The sequence below is a fragment of the Manacus candei genome, unplaced genomic scaffold (genome assembly GCF_025592945.1).
Source record: "Manacus candei isolate 608988 ecotype Guabito, Panama unplaced genomic scaffold, ASM2559294v1 h1tg000018l, whole genome shotgun sequence".
NCBI classification, from domain to species: domain Eukaryota; kingdom Metazoa; phylum Chordata; class Aves; order Passeriformes; family Pipridae; genus Manacus; species Manacus candei.
In genome coordinates this window covers 10,784,282-10,804,395 of record NW_026138066.1, presented here as the reverse complement: position 1 = coordinate 10,804,395, position 20,114 = coordinate 10,784,282, and the positions used below count along the sequence as shown (strand labels likewise).

General features: G+C 39.3%; 2 protein-coding genes across 5 annotated transcripts in view; one reads left to right on the top strand and one right to left on the bottom strand.

Moving 5' to 3' along the window:
- CHST11 (carbohydrate sulfotransferase 11) overlaps positions 1-3,263 on the top strand; it is a 158,566-nt gene extending 155,303 nt beyond the window's left edge. For both annotated transcript variants that reach the window (XM_051784397.1, XM_051784398.1), the window contains exon 3: positions 1,383-3,263. In XM_051784397.1, the coding sequence (XP_051640357.1) occupies positions 1,383-2,231 (849 nt within the window). In that variant the 3' untranslated portion in view covers positions 2,232-3,263. The remainder of the gene's footprint in view (positions 1-1,382) is intronic.
- Positions 3,264-12,576: 9,313 nt separating this feature from the next.
- Positions 12,577-20,114, bottom strand: part of SLC41A2 (solute carrier family 41 member 2) — a 52,606-nt gene continuing 45,068 nt past the window's right edge. For 2 of the 3 annotated variants that reach the window (XM_051784377.1, XM_051784378.1), the window contains exon 12: positions 12,577-18,125. In XM_051784377.1, coding sequence (XP_051640337.1) covers positions 17,940-18,125 — 186 coding nt within the window. In that variant the 3' untranslated portion in view covers positions 12,577-17,939. The remainder of the gene's footprint in view (positions 18,126-20,114) is intronic. The other variant, XM_051784375.1, reaches the window with a different exon arrangement.

Sequence of the window (20,114 nt, the reverse complement as noted above, 5' to 3'; positions counted from 1 at the left end):
AATACAGATGTCCCAGGATTGGCACATCAATATTCTCTGAAGAAAAAATCCTCCTGCCCAAGTTTGAGGTGCCCCAACCCCTTGGTGTTGCTCATCCCGTGAAAACATTTCTTTGCAACCCACCACAGCCCAGATGGAGGGAGAGTCTCTGCTGCTCACGTGTTGCAAAAGCTTTTGCTGCCCCTTGGGCAGGTGAAACCTGGGCTCTTAGGGCTTGTCTGTAACAATGCAATTTCTATTTCCTTACTCTCTAAAGCTCAGAAATCCTGCAACTAGCTTGGTCCCATCTTGAAATTTTGTCTGGGTTTTTGACTCAAAAGTGCATTTGGATCCTGTTCTTTGTGGTTTTTCTTTTTAAAAATATGAATCATGGCTAACTACTGCTATTGAAAGCAGATATTTGACCTGTGACTGCAGAGACACCTCAGGTGGCTCTGAATAACCAAACATAGGAGCCTGCACTAGCATGGCCCTTTGCTCAAGCTAATATTCCCTGTTTCCTGGAGGAGCTCATTGCCTGCCTTAGTAGAAGCTCTTGCTGTGGTTGCCGGACACAGTCTGGGCAGGAGTGGCTGGTGGTGAGAGAGTGGCCTTCTCTGCACAGCTGCTGTGTGGGTCCTCCCTAAAACAGATTAGAGACTCTCCAAAGTATCCAGTAGCACTGATAGTTGAAAGTTAGGGCACTGTTAACAAAATAGTAAGGAACACAGAACTATGTGTGTTAGAAGACCACACACTCTTTCTTTCTCTGTCAATGTGGCTTCAGCAGAGAGGCAAATTTATCACGGATATTCTGTTCAGTGAAGAAATCATATCTGAGTGAATGGTTCTCTTGTAGAGTTGCAGGAATATCCATGGGCTTAATTTATTCTGCCAAGGTCATAGCCAGGTAACAAGCCACGATTATTCAATTCTCTAACATAAAAGACACCAGCAACAAGGGCACAAACTTTTTATTTTGAAAAATTTTCCAACTCTGGTGTCTCCCTAGCCCATGTTAGCAGCAAATGGGGTCCAACACTGCTGTAACCATGGGATGGACTGCAGAGTGGACTAAGCAGTGACCACATGTCAGATTGAGGGTTCTATAAATATACTTGCCACCAGGCTGTGTGAGCACTTGTGCTCCTTCATGTTGGCTTCAAAGCAGAGCTCTGGAAGCTTTGTGAACAGCATTTAAGAAGTGTCAAGAAGTCTGTGTATCAAGAAGTTTGGAGACAAAAAGAGTTTATCTCCTAGAATAGGAACAATTTTACTCTGCCACACAGTGAACTGTTCTATGCAGGCAGAAATCTACTTTTCTATGAATTTATGTAATAAGCAAAAAGGCAGTGAGAGTTTCCCAGCCGCTTGACTTACTGGTGCCTGTGCTTTCTTTGCAGTTGTCCAACACAGCAATTCTTCATCAGATTAGACGAGACCAAGTGACAGACACGTGCCGAGCAAACAGTGTGTCCAGCAGGAAGCGCCGCGTGCTGACACCCAATGATCTCAAACACCTGGTTGTGGATGAAGATCATGAGATGATCTATTGCTATGTTCCCAAAGTGGCCTGCACAAACTGGAAGAGAGTCATGATGGTTTTGACGGGAAGAGGCAAATACAGTGATCCGATGGAAATCCCAGCCAATGAAGCCCACGTGTCTTCAAACCTGAAGACCCTCAACCAGTACAGCATCCCAGAGATCAACCACCGCTTGAAAAACTACATGAAGTTCCTCTTTGTTCGCGAGCCTTTTGAGAGACTGGTGTCAGCCTACAGGAACAAGTTCACCCAGAAGTACAACACTTCCTTCCACAAGCGATACGGCACCAAAATTGTGAGGCGCCAGAGGAAAAACGCAACCCAGGAAGCTCTGCGTAAAGGTGATGATGTGAAATTTGAAGAGTTTGTGGCATATCTCATCGACCCACACACCCAAAGAGAAGAGCCCTTCAATGAGCACTGGCAGACTGTGTACTCCCTCTGCCACCCTTGCCACATCCACTACGACCTCATAGGAAAATACGAAACGCTCGAAGAGGATTCGAATTACATTCTCCAGCTGGCAGGAGTAGGCAACTACCTGAAATTCCCCACCTATGCAAAGTCTACGAGAACTACTGACGAAATGACCACAGAGTTCTTCCAGAACATCAGCTCCGAGCACCAAACGCAGCTGTATGAAGTCTACAAACTTGATTTTTTAATGTTCAATTACTCAGTGCCAAGCTACCTGAAATTGGAATGAGGGATGGGTTGGGGGGAGAGAGGGGAGAGAAAGCCTGTTTTATTTAAGATTTTTATTTGTCATAATAAATATGGAGAATGGGTTATTTTGTAAATTAATATTTTCTTTTTTTGAATGATGCTGCGAGCAGCACAGTCAAAATTATTTAAATCAACTGTAAGAAAGGACAGCTCTCTTTGCAGGGTAACAGGATTGTGACGATCTAGCTGTAGAAATGACTAATACTGCTACACTGTTTAAAAAAATGTTGTGTTCTGGTGAATTTCATTGATCTTGCATTCCTCCAATTCTAATTAATGTTATTTATACTTATTTAAAACATTGTCTCTTGGTAGGTGTCACTTCAGCAGCAGAGATAACATAACATTTGGACAAAGGGAGTCTGGGTTTGTGCTTTCCTCAGTTGAGCTTGTCTCTGGGTATTACTCTTCCATTAGCCATTGATTCAGGTAAATATAGAAATGGTTCTTCATACCACATGCTTTGAGAAGAGTGTTGGAAATAAGTTCTTCAGAAAGTGATATTGCACTCTACACTAGTACAAAATCTATCTTTCTAGCCCTGAAAAGGAAAAGTAAAACAGACTTGGGTAGATTCGTGCTATATAAAACCCATGACTGAAAGAAATGTGAATGTATTCCTCAGAAAGAGAAACCTTGAACCTTTTATAAATCCTATTGAGCTTATCAAGAATATGACCAGTCTCATTGTCTCTTAATTTGGGCCTGCTAGCCCAAAAAAATGCAGATTTGCAGATGGTCCATCAGAAAAAAACCAGCATTTTGGAAGTGACTGTAAGAGATTTTTGAATGCTCAAAGCAATTGGCTTTGACTTAATTCATATCCAGGATGGGGTTGGGGGAACTTCATCCTCTGCAAGTCAGCCCTCCCTAACAAATCTTAAGATGGACCACCAAAACTGGCTCGAGAGACCCCATTGCTATAAATGATCTGGCCATGTCATTTGAAAAGTCAAAAAGTCATCTTCATGTTGATAGCATGCAAGACAATAAAAAAGGTCTCATCATCCCACATGCTGGTTTCATGGCTTTTTCCTAGGGGGAAGAGGGAGTCTTCTTTTTTCGGTTGATGCCTAAATACTATTGACAGGAATGTTTTTAAATTCCAGTGGATTAGAAATTCATCTTAAGTGAGTCCTAGTGTAAGGCCACGACCTTTTGCATTAAGGTGAATGTCTCAGTACCGGTTGTTTTGTGTATAACAGCTTGTTGGGATGACAGATTGTACCAGTCGCAATTGTTTTGGCCAAGCAAATAGTAATCTATTCACACCAAATAAATAATGAAAAATGAGATTTCAGTGTGGATCTGTTAGCCAGCTAGTGAGAGCAGAAGATCAGGCTTCTCCAAATGTTTGCTTCAGTTTGATGCAGGTGAGGTGCATGGCCTGGGGAATGCTCTGTAGCCACCCCAAGGTGTCCTGTCTGGGGGTGGCAGTGCCATCAGAGAGCTGAAGGGCAAAAGCAGGCAGAGGCTTAAATGGAGGCACTTGTGGGAATCTAAAATCTGTTTTAAAGTTGATAGACGGTTTAAATGGGGTTTTTGAATTGCCTGTGTGTCAAGATCGAAACAAACCCTTCCAGAAATTACTGATGATTTAAATAAACTCAATTGAAGGCAGAGCTGTTTTAACAATATCAGAGCCAGATCCTGAAAATGTATTGTACAGTAGCCAATAATATCCACTGAATTACATTAGTTTCCAGGACACAGATGTGATTAAAGAAGAAAAATAGTTTGCATCTTATTTGATAAAAATAAGTTGCTGAATAAATCTCAGAAAAAAAAATAACAAACACCAACTGAAGTCCTTTCACAATTGGATTTGGTCTTAGGCAGGACTCGGATCATTATTTTTTGTATCATACCATACAAATATATCTCTCATCCATTCTTGAACAGCCACAGTTTTCATAACCCAGGTCCTATTTATAACCCAGAGCACTGGCCCAGTGGCAAGCAAAGGGCTGTGCCTACCCACCCTGAATTCCTGCTGGTTGGTTGCTGGCTGGTGTTTTACTTGAAAGCAGTTTTGTCTCATTTAGAGTATGTGGAGCTGTTGCAAGTGCCTCTCACAGTGTGCCCTGGCTTTTTTATGTTCCTCGTTCAGTGGTTGTATGTTTGTTAAAAAACAACTGAGGGTAGATTCCCCTTTCTCTCCCCCCGCCTTGCAATACTTCCTACAAGCTATTTGTGTGCTTGTTTGGTCTTGCATCCAGCAGTGCTCATATTTTGGTCCAATTTTCTTCTCAGTTAGTTGTTAATTTCTCCAGGAGGATGTGATGTGATTTTTTTCATTTAAGACAAAAGTGGCCTGAGAAAGAAAATATTTTAAAAACGGTGTGGGCTTCCCCCTTTGTTTTTGTACTTGAGCATCATCACCACGGTTTTATCTGCTCTGAAATACTCCCTTTAGTTTCACAGCCTTGTAGACACAAAAGCCCTATTTGACAGCTCTGATAGAAAAGCTTTAGGTGAAAAACATGTTCAGGAGATCTGAGGAGTAAGCATTACTCCAGGCAGGATTTTTAGCAGCAGCTTTGAGTTTGATTACCCAAATTCTGCCTCCCCACGGAGGGCTGCTCTGTGGGTGGATGCTCACCCCTGATGTGGACTAAAAGTGGACACTTTTACGTCACTTGCTTTTTAAAAACCTCGATCCCAAACTACTACAACCTGGTTATTTAGTGTGTTATATCTGTTTTGGGGTGCTGTGAATAGGCTGTAGACCGTGTTTAAAATGAACAGCTGACATGCTGGATTCGATCATGCAGTGAGCACAAAGCCCTCACCAGCTCAGAGGAGGATCACAGATGTTAAGGAATAGCCTTTTCTTTTGGTCTACTGAGTGTGTTGTTTCGACTGAGCCAAAAAATATCTCTTTCTACTGCAGACACACAGGAGGGATGTTCAGGGTTGTTCATCCTTATCTCAGTGAGATGGCAGCCACCACCTGCAGTGGGGGGGGCAGCCAGGGAATCAGGCTGGTTTTACCCTCACCTCTTCACTGAGTTTCCCAGCTGGAGGAGAAGAGAGGCTGGTCTGCTCCCGAGCTCTGCCTCCCTCACAGCTTCATTTCTGTTGTGGCCACAACTAGTCCTGGGAGACAAACAGGCAGCACTGACCCACAGCAAAATACAAAATACAGATGTCCTCGTGGGGCAGCAAAGGCCACCTAGGGAGCTGCTGTTGTAAAAGGATGTGCATTAGTTATGATCAAGTCATGATGAGCACAGAGAGGACCCGATGGGGGAAGTCTTGCTCCCCACCTCTGTCCCCAGCCCCTCAAAGCTGCTGGAGCAGTGATTCCTTATCTCTGAGCAGCTGATGCCTCCCTGTCACTTGGCGTGGCCAGCGCTGAGCCCAGCAGTGCTGGTGGCTCTGTACTCGGCACAATACCCACAGCCAGGGGTTCATTCTCCCCAGATGGCCCCAAGCACCTTAACCTGGAGGGCAGGCTGGATTTGGCCCATCGAACATGGTGGTGACTCCTGGGTGGTGGAAGGTCCCCCCAAACCTGACTTGGTCCATGCTTCAGCCTCTTTGTAAACCACATCCATTACCACAGAAATGTGCAAACTGCCTGAACCATGCGCTGTGTAAGACAAGTGAAATAAATAATCCACAAGCAGAAGTGCTTTTAGAAGTAAAATGTTTTAGGGTTTCACTGTAGTCTGCTGCACTTTTCAGGTACAAAAAGGGACTGTCCTTACTATTACTCTTGTTACAGAGAGTGTTATTTTCTTACATGCATGCACAATACGTGTACGAATAATTTAACATCAATGTGGGGTTGGATTTTTTTTTAACCTATTTGTATGCAGTAGAAGGCTTGTTGTAGAAAAGTATCTCCTCATACTTAAATATACTGTTAATAAAGAAAAAAGCTAAATTATACATTGCCAACAGAAGTGTGAACTGCTCATGAATCTTTCCTTAAAAAAGCCATTCAAGCCTGATTATTTTTCTAAGTAACTTCAATTAAATTGAAGAAAGAAAGTTCCTCTCTGTGTGCTTTATTTCTGGCTCATGCTTTCAGGGTGGATTTTTCAGGGTGGGATTTTTGTCTACATGGCTTTGCTTTCTCACCTGTGTTATTGTGGCAGGACACACAGAAGACTTAAAATGATCTACTACTGTGGAGCAGGAAAGCTAAAGTCATCTAACAGCATCCCTCTTACTCCTCTTCTTTCTCGAGTTCCCAGCCAGCAAGGATGAGGGCTGTCAGTTTAAGACCTGTTGCATGCCCAGAAACATTGTCCTACCTCAAGCAAGGGTGATTTAGAGCCAGACAGATGACGTAAACTCCAGGTACGTGATGAGCTTCAGGCCACGTGCTTGCTCACCTTCATGTGAATCCCCTAATAATGGCTTTGAGTTTAACATTTCCAGCAGTCCCCAAGCCTGCGTGGTATTCACTGAGGCCACATCTAACCCCAAAGTGGAAACTTCCAACTGAGCTTTGAAGACAAACTCAAGATCTCTTTGTAGGTGACATGCTTTATGTGACAGAACATCTTGGTATCCCATCACTGTAACCTCTTCAGCATCTTAACATGCCTCTTGAATTGGGGAGGGCCCCAAAACTGAATGCCACATTCTGGGTGCAGCCCTGCCAGTGACAAACAGACCATTGAATCTGCCAGCCCCACTCCTCACAAGGCAAACATCATTCACAGTGAGAGCAGAGACAAACAGAAAATAGGCAATCTGCTGAGCAAGTGTCATAGCACATGGTGGGGCACTGGCCAAGCCCATTCCCACCTCAAATGCCCCATTACCCTGCACTCCCTAATTAATAGGCAGAACTGCAGCACTGTTTATTGAAATCACAACTTGGCTGTGCAGTATTAAGATAACAACCTTCACCTTTCAAAACATTGGTGATTTGTGTCTTCTACAGTCTCAATCAGAGGGAGATAATTAAGAAGGTCTTGAGAAGGACTGGATCTAAGTGAGCACTTAGCCTGAGTCTGGCCACTCTGCTGATTGTTCTGTATCCCTTTGGCAGCTTGGCAGGGCAGGGAATACACACTCTTGGAAGTGATGCAATCCCGTTCTGGCAGTGCATGGGTCTCTCGCCACTGTACTGCCCTGAGAGAGCCCCTCAGCTGCATTCACAGAGGTGGAGTGCAGTGCCATGCAGAAACAAGGGCCAGGAGAAATCTCCAGGAAATCCCTTGGCTGTGTAGGGATCAGTGCACTAGAGCACACCAGGGAACCGAGCACAGGCAAGGGGAACCAGCAGCTGCAGAGGTCAGCCATGGAGGGAGGGAGCTGGGGGCTTTACAAAATTGAAGTCACATGCACACAAAACTGGAAACTTCCATTTTTGAGGCAATGGGGTAAGAAATGGCCTCTCTGCACAGCTCTTGGGTGCACAACTATTGGGTGATTTCCTTTGTTGCTTGTAAGAATAGCAGAGAGAGAAGCCCAGTCCTCGATACTGCCACAGACTCACAAAAGCACCAGTGGAAGGAAGCTCGAGGATTTGTCCTTTTGGCAAGCCTCAATCTTTCCATTAAATAATTACAAATTTACAAAACCCCTTCATTTTTGTACCCAGGAGCTGCCTGCAGCAAAGACCTCAGACAGCCGCTGTACGACAGTAGAGCTGGCAGCAGCAGAGCTCTGTGCAGCACCCCCGGGGCACTGGGGGATGTGACAAACTGTAAGGATCCTGCATGACTGAGGTGTCCCCTTGCCCAAGTGAGTAATTCCAGTGGAGCTAATGCAAAGTTTGAAGAAAGCCTGTTCCTGTAGTCATAATACACTCCCTGTGCAAGCACTTCCCTACCTTTGTTTGGATGCAAGTGCATTTCATTTAATTCCATCATAATTGCAAAAACATTTAAAATAAGGGAAACTGGAAGGAAAAGAGAAAAAAATTAAACAAGTGCAGAGAAGAAACCAGAGCATATGCTTCCCAACCAGCAGCACAGTGCTTTTCTCACTAGTTGTGTTACACATCATCACGTACAAGACTCCTGATGCCACAAAAAAAATCTTGCTTTTCCAGGTGCACCTACAAGTTTGCCAAAGACTGAAAATTTTGAAAAATTAGACTCTGGTTTTATTCTTCAGTGTGCTAAAGGTCAACATATCCAAAAGCCACCTCCCCAACTTGTATGCAAATCAGTTTTTTAAAAAAAATGTATTAAAGAGGAAAATCAAATTTCTCTTTCCTATTGGCATGACAAAAAGCCAACTGTTTCCACTGTTATTTGAAATGTCATTCTACTGGGGTGCTCAAGCCTCCTGACTATGAGATTCAACTCACTGCTGGCTAAGTCAGAGCCATTTAGGACCCAGAGTAGTGACCTATTCATGGAAGAAAAAAGAAAATATTATCATTCATTTATACGTTGTTTAAAATATATTTTGCCAATATTTAATAATGTTACTAATTTTGAATTGAAATTGATTCCTCTGTCCCCATTTTTTTTGAGTAAATGCAGCCTGAGCTAATATTTCTTTAGGTGCACATGTCCTATCACTAGGTAATTAATGGAAAGTTCATGTTGGAAAATGAGACATAGCATTTAAAGTAAATTTATGTGGATTTGAAAATCTCATTTCAATCAGAGTTTTTAATTAAAAAGCAAGCAACTAGCAAAGCTGTTTTGAATCCAAATCAATCCAAAGTTTATGCCCTCATTTCTGTATTTTTCACTAATACATAAAGCTGTCAGAGTAACATACAGCTGAATAATAACACTTTAGCCACTAAGCTTTGGTTTATTCTAAAAACTAGAATTTTACTGTGACAATTCATGACTTTTTAGCAGCAAGAGGTCTCTGTGCTGTTCAGTAGGTATTTGCAGCCCTACATCAAGTCAAAACCTGCAGCCCACAACAGCCCCAATTTACCATAAAAGCTTGTGCAAAGATGGGGTTTAAGCCTTTCTTAGGCTCAATTTAGTCAGACTTACTTTAGCAGATAACCATTCTAGCTAAGGTTTAGTTTTATGTCTAAAGTAGAGGTGTTGGGGTTTTTTTAAAATTTGATTGCTCTATGAATGTGATCAATCACTGCATTTTTTTATCCTTTTTTTAAACTTGAAAGAAATTAATTTAGAAAGAGAGGTCAAATCAGAGCAAGCAGCCACAATAAGAAGAGGCAAGTGTTGGTTGCAGAGGTGTCCAGGTAAATGTTGAGACATCCATTCAAGAAAAACAAAATATATTCCTTCCAGGAATTATAGCTATTCATGATTTATGACAAAATTTTCCTTCACTTTTATGGAAGGACATAACAATTTAACTATTTTGAATTAATTTTACAATGTACTTTGCTAGTTTATCATAAAAATGTTACTGCTGTGTTCATGCAATACAATTTTATGTGCTGTATGTATCATTCCTACAGCAGATGCTTTTAAAGCATCCCTTTTTCACTTAGGAAAATCTCAAAAATTAAATCCACCATTTTCAAATTAAAAAAACCCTTGAAGTGCAAGGATTAGAAGGAGGCATGGCTGAGTGCAATTCAGGTGACAAATTAAAGTCTGCATAACTACGGAAAAGGACTGCAAGATGGGAGGAAATGTAAGATGGAAAGTCTCAGTTTGGGGAGTCTCCTTGTGAAACACTGAGAATTAAATGAGAGGAAATGTTTGAGAACACAGTGGGGTGAACAATCCTGCTTTGCTTATTGCAATCCTGCTTATTGTAGTGTGTTTCACGTTACCTAGCAAATCTTTAGCGGGGATTCTGGAAGCTGATTAAAACCTATAAATGCTCTCATATAAAAGAGTATTCCATGCTGGGGAAATGCAGCCAGAGCAGAGCACATAAGCTCTGTCCCAGTTCCTTAGCAAGGAGTTACACACTTGGTTTGCAGTGTCTGGATTTCAGTCTTACTTTTCATGATGTAAAGATGTCAGATGGAAAGCATTCAGGTGAATACTTCTGAAATAACTAACAGGTTTCAGGTTTAAGATGTTTTGTCCTTGATTTTGAACAGCAGAAGCTCCTTAGGAATTATGTGCCCTCCATATCCTAAACCAGGATAAGGCTGCAGTCAGCCTTTTTCTCATGGGTGTTGTCATAGTTCCTGTGATGGGTGTTACTGTTAACTCCTCCATTATTATCAAATTACCATGCAAAGTGAGCTTTTGAGGAGCACAGAGATTTCCAGCTGGAGACAGACACTTTAGCTTTCCCTGCAGCAGGACATTTCAGTAGATGTACTCAGCCAGGTGTGCTCCTGTTTCCGAGTGAAATATGTTCACATTTTCCCTTTGATCAGATAAAAAGCCTCAGGATAATTAGCTGAAAAGATGATGGTGATAACTAATGTTTTCCTTCTGCATCAGAGATCTTGCTGATGCAATTTGGGTATAAGTCTTGATAGATGTGAACTGAATGCAGTCCTGTGCTGCATTGCCAGATGCTTTCCCTTCTTCTCAGAGGCTGTCAGACAGCAGAGAGGCTCCTAAACCTGGGCATCCTATCCCCCTGTCACTCACAGTCGTTCATTTCTATCAAGTGACCATCAGTCTGCCATACAGAGCAAACATAACTCCTTGCATTTTTTGGCCTGAATTGTCTTAATAAAAAAAATTGAAGTTTAATTTGTTGTGGGTTGTTAGTGACTAAGGATTCCAGGCCAATTCTCCCATTTCACAAGAGGAGTTAAATTGGTATCAGTATTATACAAAATTGCCTCTGCTGCATAGCCATGAGCATCCCCCTGTAGCCCTGAGAGGCAAGCACACAGATCTCCCCTGAGCTATGTGGCAACAGCCCTCCTATTCCTGATCCTGAGGGCTTGTATTGGAAAAGGGACTCCCAGTTATTCTGTAGCTTACAAGGACTTCCTGCATACTGGAGACAACTGTCCTCAGAGCATACAGAGGGTGCATGGGTCGGTCTTGCCTAGTCCATAGAGCTGTAAGCCATACCTTTCTAAAAGCAGAAGAAATGGAAAAAAAAAAATCTCCTCTTATGTGTGGCAGGAGGTTTTTATAGAGGTATGAACGGGACAAAAATGGATTACAAGACAGTCCTTATCTAGCAAGAGATTGACCATGCACATATGTGAGGGATACACATGGCACGGTTGAGGTTCCTGCAGGTGTGCTGTGGTCCTGAAAAAAATCAGACAACTAAAAATGAGCTTTCACTGAACACCTCAATTCCATAATATGCCAGAAAAGTGGATGCAATGTTGTTAGAGTTGAATGAGAATCAACAACCAGAAAGGTAAAGAGTCATTAGTTTTGTCTCATGTTGTGAGAGGATTCCTATGCTTCTTGTAACCAGTGCTAAAAATATTTGTTTCTCTTAGTGCCGGTCTAAAAGAGATAAAAATTCCAGAGGTATGTGTGCATTAATCAGTGCTTTAAGTGCAGCTTCTCTATCTATTAAATATTCATGTAATGCAATAATCTAAAGTCAGAAGGACTTTGAAATATTTACAGGTTTCAATAAATGTTTAAAATGCAATTTTTGTAGCAAACACAGAACTGGACTTCCTTTGAACTGATGGACATTGCTGCAACACCGTGGGTGTCTCAGTGTCAGCTCTTCCAGGTACAGAGTCACGGGGGTGAAAACCCCACACAGCCAGCACTGTGCCAATGCCATAGGCTGTTTAATGCCAAGACTATATAGTCAGGCTCAAAGCAAGGGATTTAGTCTCTATAAGGGACGAATGTAGTCTTAGCTTATGTCAGTCTTACATGCAAGGCACGTAACCAGACATGGTGTCTAACAGAGACAGGTTTCTTGACCTTGATCTTTTAAAAAAATTTTTTTTTAAAAAAATGAAGCAGCTTTCTAGTTTGAGAATAGAGCAAAGGCCAGATGGAAATGAAGCCTGAGAATGAGTACGTCGTTTTGTATCTGAATTCGCAGCATTTTAGATCTTACACATTTTGCACAAATGACACGCAGGTTTCTTAAGGTTTTGGTTTTTTTTCAAAGTCCTTTCTGTCTTTTGTTACAGTGGGGGACCACAGTACCATATGTATGTGATAGACTTACACTACCATAGTGCTCAGTGGCCTTAATGGATTGGGCCTGAAGACAATGGCAATAGCAAAGCATTAAGATGCAATGAATGAAACAGAGAGAACTTCATGTATTAGACAAATACAGAGCTTGCTTATGTCTCCCAATCATCCACATTTTTGTCTACAAAATGGTACCTGAGCTGATCTCAGTTACCTAAATGTGATCAAGCTTAACAAGTTCACTTTCACTTTGGAAATGCTCCAAACTCCAGAGGTACTCATCCATTTTAAGTGAAAAAAGAGAGCTTTGGATGATCTAAAGCTAACCCTAGTATGAGGATTCACAGGAACGTAGTGGATGCTTGCTTCTCAAGTATAAAACAAGTATTGTTGCTCATAATTTTTTAAATACTATTTATTATGTCAGGCTTATTAAAATGTTCTTCTACTGTAGACAGGACATAGCAACAATTTCATTAATCTGAACCAGGAGATGACAGAAAAAAAGAAGTAAACAGACAAAATCTTCTTAAGATCCTGTTCACAGTAAAACTTAGAATGTAAACCTGAGAACTTAGAGATATTAATTCTTGAGGATCTGTTCAGAAGTTAGTAGTTATCTACTAATCTAATTCATTCAGGACCCTATTTTACTTGCAAAAAAGCAGATTTAAAATTATTCCTTGACCTCTCAAGACTTTTAGGAGCTCTTGAAGAGGAAACAATCTCCCAAAAGATCAAGTTGAAGAATGCTAAGTAAAGGAAGAAGCAGATTACAAGTATAGTTTGGACCAAGAAACAAAAGCATAAACAGAGGACATGACAGACTAGGTTGCATATTAAATAAACAACTAGCAGGATTTGAAATCAAATTAAGTTTCCAGCTGCAGGGAAGGTCAGCCCTGCCAATGCTGCATGACTCCTGCTCTTGGGTACCCACCCACAATATGGCAATCTTGTACATTTACTAAGTATATCAGTTCTTAGCTTTAATCATGAATTATTCATGTCTGGCTAATACCAGATTCCCTGGAGTATTCATGCACAGCATGCATGATGATCAAATTTTCATTGAATTTAACAGAAAGACTTCTCTTTAGGACTATCAGAATGAGGCTTTAAGGACAACATGCATCTCTTTCCTTGTTCTTCCCCCCAACTAGATGTACAAAAAGCTGATTTTTTAACTTTGAATACATATGGGAAAACGATAATCCAAAAGATTGCTGAGCAACAGGTTGACGTGATTAGGAATGGATTAGAGAACACAATCAAAACAACGCGTGGTATCACAAAAAATTTAAGCAGAAATAAAAGAAAAATCCTACTAACGGACTTCACAATGTTTTCAATTCCTTGGTTACAGTTTATGAACATTATCTTACTTTTTTTAAAGCAGGTTATAATTCAATTACCCTATTCTGTTGCCATTTTCTGCACCTCTAAAGAGACTATCTCATTTGCAATAGCAGTTTTACCATTACAATAATAATAAGGAATTTCAAACACTTCATTTCACTTGTGCTTATACTACTGTTTCCTGATGCATATTCTGGGCTATTCTTGGACTTAAGAGAGCTTTTTGTGATACTCAGAACTGAAGTGAAATCGCAAATCCATTAAAAAGATGATAGGTCTTATTTTGAATCCTGATTCTGCAAAATATTCTGCATTTATAAAGACTTAATCCTCGTGCTGTTCTAATCTTTGTATGAGAAAAGTCTAATTTTGTTTGCAAATTGTAAAAAGAAGTGAAATTAATTTACTGCTCACCAGTTTCTCATCAGCATTCTAAACATCCCAGTGAAATTAATATATTAAACATGGGAGTGGAAGGATCTTGCCAATTTAAACATCACAGATTAAGACAAGGTGTATACTGATGTTATAAAAATCAAAGTATTGATCTACATATGTTAAAAGAAGAATCCTCCCCTATATCAAACAGCATAATAGAGCTGTGGAACTATCCCAGCTGTATAATCACTCTAAAAAGAAGCTGGAGCCATTCAGGCATTCATTCAGAATTCCAACATCATTTCAAAGCATTACATAGAAAAAGAAAACTCCTACAGTATGAAACACTACTGACTCCAACTTTTAAAGCTGCATTTGGTTGTACTCTGCAAATGAGATTATCCCCTTCCATTCGTGCTCATGGAGCAATTGAGATGGTCACAAAGTCCTTCAGAATGGAAAATGATACACATTTCAAATAACCCGCCCGTCCTTCTACTTACCCTAGAGATATTTCTGAAGCAGAGAAAAAAAACCCAGCAGACATTAAGAATGACCAAACAAGAGAACTCCAAGAGTTACTCAGCATCAGATTATAGACAGTAACTTGTAAGGCAAAGCACCTGGAGCTTTTGGCTGGTCCAGCTCATCAGCAGATTGAAAATCTGTACAAGAAGTTGCAGGAGGAGCTTTAAGGTGATCCACAGCTTAAATGAGGTGAATGAGCCGATATAAGCAAGAATCAAAGAAAGTGCTCCATGCTGACACAAAAGCAAATAGATGTGAATCAGCCATAGCCCTAGTTAGGCAGGACATTATAAAGGAAGGTTTGAAAGAATCTTCTAGCAGGTGGAGGGGAGGAAAACACTTAATGATTTTTAACACAGAGTCATCATTTTATCTGCCAGATTATAAAATACGGCTGCTTTGATAACAAGACACAGAATAACATTTCAGGATGTCCCTTTCAATGTACAAAAAGCACACAATTTGACAGAATTTCTAGTAACATTTCTTACCCACACACAAATGAAGTAATTCACTCGTACTGGGCTGTGTTTAAAAAATCAAGTTGGTGGAATACTGTGAAAAGGCTGACTTGGCTAGAGTTAAAGTTGGTTTAGAGAGTATGGTTTTTGAGTACTTGATAAAATTCTCTTTTATCCAAGTACTCTTTTGTGTCATCTCCCATATTATCCTCATGGCTGGAATACTGCTCCCTCTAGAAATCAGTGGTAAGAGCTTTTTGCCTTCATAACACGAGGTAGCAGAGTTTGCAAACCCTGTAAGTTTATAAAATGCTCCTTCCACATAGGAATCAAACCCTTTTCCACATCATAGATAATTTATTAACATCTTGTTCTTCCAGATGTCAAGACTCTCCCTGTTTTATCAATGTCATACTTCTTTCCTCACTCAAGTTCCTCTTTAATCATATCTAAGAGCATTCCTTTTTTTCCCCACTCACTTCCACCATTCCCCAAAGTATCTCTTTTTACACCTCTTCCCCAAGTCCTTTCAACACAAGTTATATTTTTCTTCCCTTCCTGAGAAACAAGTTTGGCTGTGCCTTTTGATTCTTTTCTCCAAATAACTTCCTTCTGTTTGCTCCCGCCTCTCATAATGAATGCTGTGTGAAAGTTTGCACCTTTTTCTTTCCCACAATATGAGTTTTGCTCTCTCAACTATGCAATGAACTTTCCCCTTTACACTTGTCCATCACTTATGGTTTCCAAGCCCAGATTATTCCAGTTGGTCAACATATTTCCCTTTTTCAAATTTGACTGAATTTGACCCATGTAACATTTCTCCCCCAGACTGGGGGAGAATTCACTCACACATTTGTCAGCAAACTGTACCAATAGTTGCCTATTTACTAGGAAAATATTTAACACACTAACGATACTGCCATGACTAAATACTACAACACCCTCACCCATCAGATAAGCACAGATTACAAGTATCTCAAGAAATTTTAATTTTTAAGAACCCTGCAATTCATTTAAAAATGACCGTAAAACCCAGTAATTCTAATAGGTGCTTGAAATGCCAGTTTAGTTGATTCAGATGGCAGTTCTAACAGAAGTAAAAAAATTTGCATCTACATTTGCATCAAAAATAAATATCCATTATTGAAAAAAAATTAAAAATGAGTTACATCTATTCCATTTAAACTATTTAATAGGAGTATTTCCCGCAATGCTACATACAAGAAACTATTTTAAATAACATTAATACAAACTAAGAAAAGTCAGAGAACCTGAAGTTAGAAAGATTTCATCTTTCTCTCACATAATAAAAGACGTAATACATATGATTCATTCAAACAACTATATTATCATAACTGTAAGAAAAAGCTTAAATAAAAGTGTTTAAATGAGGGAGCTAAAATCCAGGCATCTAAATTCACGTGTAGGCACTGAATAGCTGGTTTAATTTTCAAAGTTGCAAACACTTTGAACTTCCAAAGAGTTTAAGGTGACCAACACCTATAGAAGTCCTATTAACACTTACCCACATAATCTACTCATCTGAGTAGGTCCATCAAATTAAAAAGGATTTGTATTTATAAAGCACATGACTATAGGATTAAAACATATGCTGATATATGGATTTAGTAATTTAATTTAAATATCAAAATTTAAAACTTTCAACCACAACATTTAAAATATGATTTATTTAATTATGCATTTAGGATTTATGCTATAGCCTTGAAAAATGTATGCTGTGAGGAACTTCCACTAGATTTTAAAACAGAGTAATTAGTACCTTTTTTTTCAAAGTGGCAACCAAAGTTGTCATGATCGAAGTGTTATTTGAAATATTGAGGTCTACAAATAGGAGAAATCATTCAGAAACCGTATTTTCCTCATTGACCATATTACTTTCACAGTTTGAAAGCAAATCCCCTGTTAGAAGAGATTTCTGCTTAGAAATGGATGACACAGTTCCAGAATTTGAGAAGTTTATGTAACTTCATAAGTGCCTAAAAATGAAACTTCATCTTTTATACCTCAAGTTTTAAGCAGGGATCAGTATGTACAGTTAAATCAACACCTCTAAATACTTCATTAAAATCAGGATACTGGCCATCACAACACCATTAATATCAGTTAGTTAAACATCTTTTCAGTTGCTAAAATGAACATACACTTTCCAACACAAGGAGTTTTAATCATTCATCCATTATTATTGGTCAAGTCAGTGTCACATTATTTGTCTTTACTACTTTCTTGTTCTAATAAATCACAACAGCAAAATAATTAGGTTGCTCTTTTTAGCACAAAAAGAAAGGGCTCAGCCCTGCAGACACTTTTCAAGTGCCTAATTTTATAAATGCTGATGGGTATGTTAGTATACAGAAAATAAAGCTTGTGACAACATGTGTGGACATTCAGGGTTCTAATCACCATAACAGTCATTACTGAAATCAAGTCCACAATGGTCAGAGAGCTACAGCACTGAAACTGCAAGATAAGAATACATCAACTATTCAGGTAATGTCTATGAAAATGAATTAATCTGAGGTCTACCCTGCCACTCTTGTGGCAAAATGAAAAAATATACCCACTTTGTCCCTGGGAGGGAAAGACAAGGTAAGACACTGATTAGGTCTTACTCTTTTCTTTGTCACTGCTGAATGAGAAATTAGAGATTGTTCTGGTTCACAATACAGGTAAGGAACTGTTCTTTTAAAAGACCAGATCTTTTAAAAATTTAAAACTTGATGAAGGATTGATCTACCCCTTGTTGTGTCTACTCAGATGTCTTCAATCACCAGCAATTCACCTTGGTTTTGGAATACAGGTCTGAAGTATCCTAGTTCCATTCAAGTTTTTAAATGCAAACCAAACTAAAATCATTAAGGCTGTTTTATGTCTGTGTCAACTGGATTTACTTAGACCAAATGGAACAGTCACTTTGAGGACCCTCAAGTGGAGTGATCAGTCTTGTCAATATTCTAGAAAAAGTCATTGCATCCACTGGAATAATTAGTCACCAACATCACCATCTCTGTCACCTATGAGCCACAGAAAATGAAAACCTATAGCTAGTAAGGCAGTTCCAAGCAGATCTCCCAGTGCAGTAAGATAAGGTATAGAAAAACTGTCAGGATCTTTTCCTTTTTTCCAGAAGTGGTGCACCATCCAGTCAGCAATCCATAACAGAGTAAACACCTACATAACATCAAACAAACAAAATCTGTATTATTATTACGTAAGTTACAGCAAAAGGAAGTCAACAGCCAACATTATTGTCTCCTTACTACACAGAATTATTGTATACAATTGCTTTTGAAAAAATGTAAGTAATTAATATAAATTAATTTCAGACTCAAACTCCCCACAGCTAGAGAGAGGGACACTTAGCCAACTTCTCTCAGTCAATCACATGCACAGCTGAAAGGAACATATCAAATTATTGACAGCATTCTTCACCCACTCTATGCTTGAGGACTTCTGAAAAATGGAAAGAAAAAGCAAGAAGTCCAACCACACATGCAACTGCACTTCTCACATAACACACTGCTCTGTACAGAGAGAGCCTAAGTGAGGCTTTGAGTTGTCAGAACCAAATCATGTCGCTCCACATGAATACACTCAACCCAGGTTAACTCCTGTTTCCACGGATGTAGCACTGACCTGAAATCAGATGTGATATAAAGAATATCAGGTAAAATTAAGAAAAGTTTCCTCTGGGTTGTATGAACTGCAAAAATGGCCTAGAACCTACTTTTATGCCTGAAATACCATCTTCAGCACCTCTGTAATAAGGTACACCTGCAATATATATTATGAAATTGTCACTCCAGGCTGAATTTGTCCCAAAGTAAAAGACTTCATTCCCAACTGTGAATGTCTGAACATTTGAGAAGTTTGATCTTAATACCAGAGGTATGCATAATCATTAATCCAATTTTAAAAAAGAATCCTTTAATGTTGCACAGCTGTATGATAAGAGATTCTGGTTCAGTGGAATCATGTAGTGTGGCATGGCACAAGATGAATGGAGAAAGGACCACTAACTGAGTTTCATTTCTTCTTGTATCTTCTAAGAAGCTGCTTAAGATGAAATAAACACTCTGTTTTATGTATTTTTAGTTAAACAGACCTTTCAGAAGAGTAAACTTTAAACAGTTACTCCTATAATTCATTTTTTAAGAACTCCACTATGTACTCCACTATGTACTCCACTATAAGGAATATGCAGCATCAGAAGTAATAAAAAGTATAATATTATATTTTATTTAGTAAATAATCAATCACTGGCATCAAAAGCATACTTATAAAGGTACACACTCATTTATTGATAAGATGTTGCAAGATGCTTCTCCATAATAAATACAGCAAAATGAATGTCATACAAAGAATTGTGTTGAAAAAGTTTCTCAATTAATCTTTGCTTTGCAGAAGTGTATGTTAAAATACAAGCCTGAATTTCTAATTAAAAAAAAAAGGAGGAGTATTTGCTTAATGAAAAATGCATGGCTTATTTATATAAATGTATCTTCTGAAAAGGGAACTCTGTAGTCTAAGCTAATTATGCAAGTCCTAGGTGCACTGACTGGAATCCAAACAAATATATTTAAAACAGATGTTTTCTTTGGAAGACTATCAGATTCTCTAAGTCAGCTCCTTCTTCTTACAGAGACAAAAAGAGGCCTGTTTATAAAAGATCCTGTACATTAACATCTCCTACAGGATGTGCACAGAAGACCCTGTAGCGCCCCACATCAACAATAGTTATGCATGTTCCATTAGAAGATGAGAGCATTCATTCCAAGAAAAATATATACTGCATTTATATAACACAACCAATTAGACACAACATACACAGTAAAATTTGACTCTTAAAATGTGAATATTGTCTATATATTTTCCACCCCGAAATAACTGACCTATACTTCTGTGAAAAATGGGTAGTTTGGAAACTAAGTTTCTGTGAACCTTCCCAAACAATTCTTTGTGCTTGTATTAACCTACAGGTGTGCAACAAATAACACGAATTATAACATGTCTGGCTTCTGTAAGTAACAGGAAAAGGTTACAGCATATTATATTAACTGATGCTTATAACAGTATATGACAGAAATTAGGACATAGTGCTTACAGAGTATGTTATGAGGATGCAGCTCACCAGCCTTCATTTTTGTGAGGGAATAATGC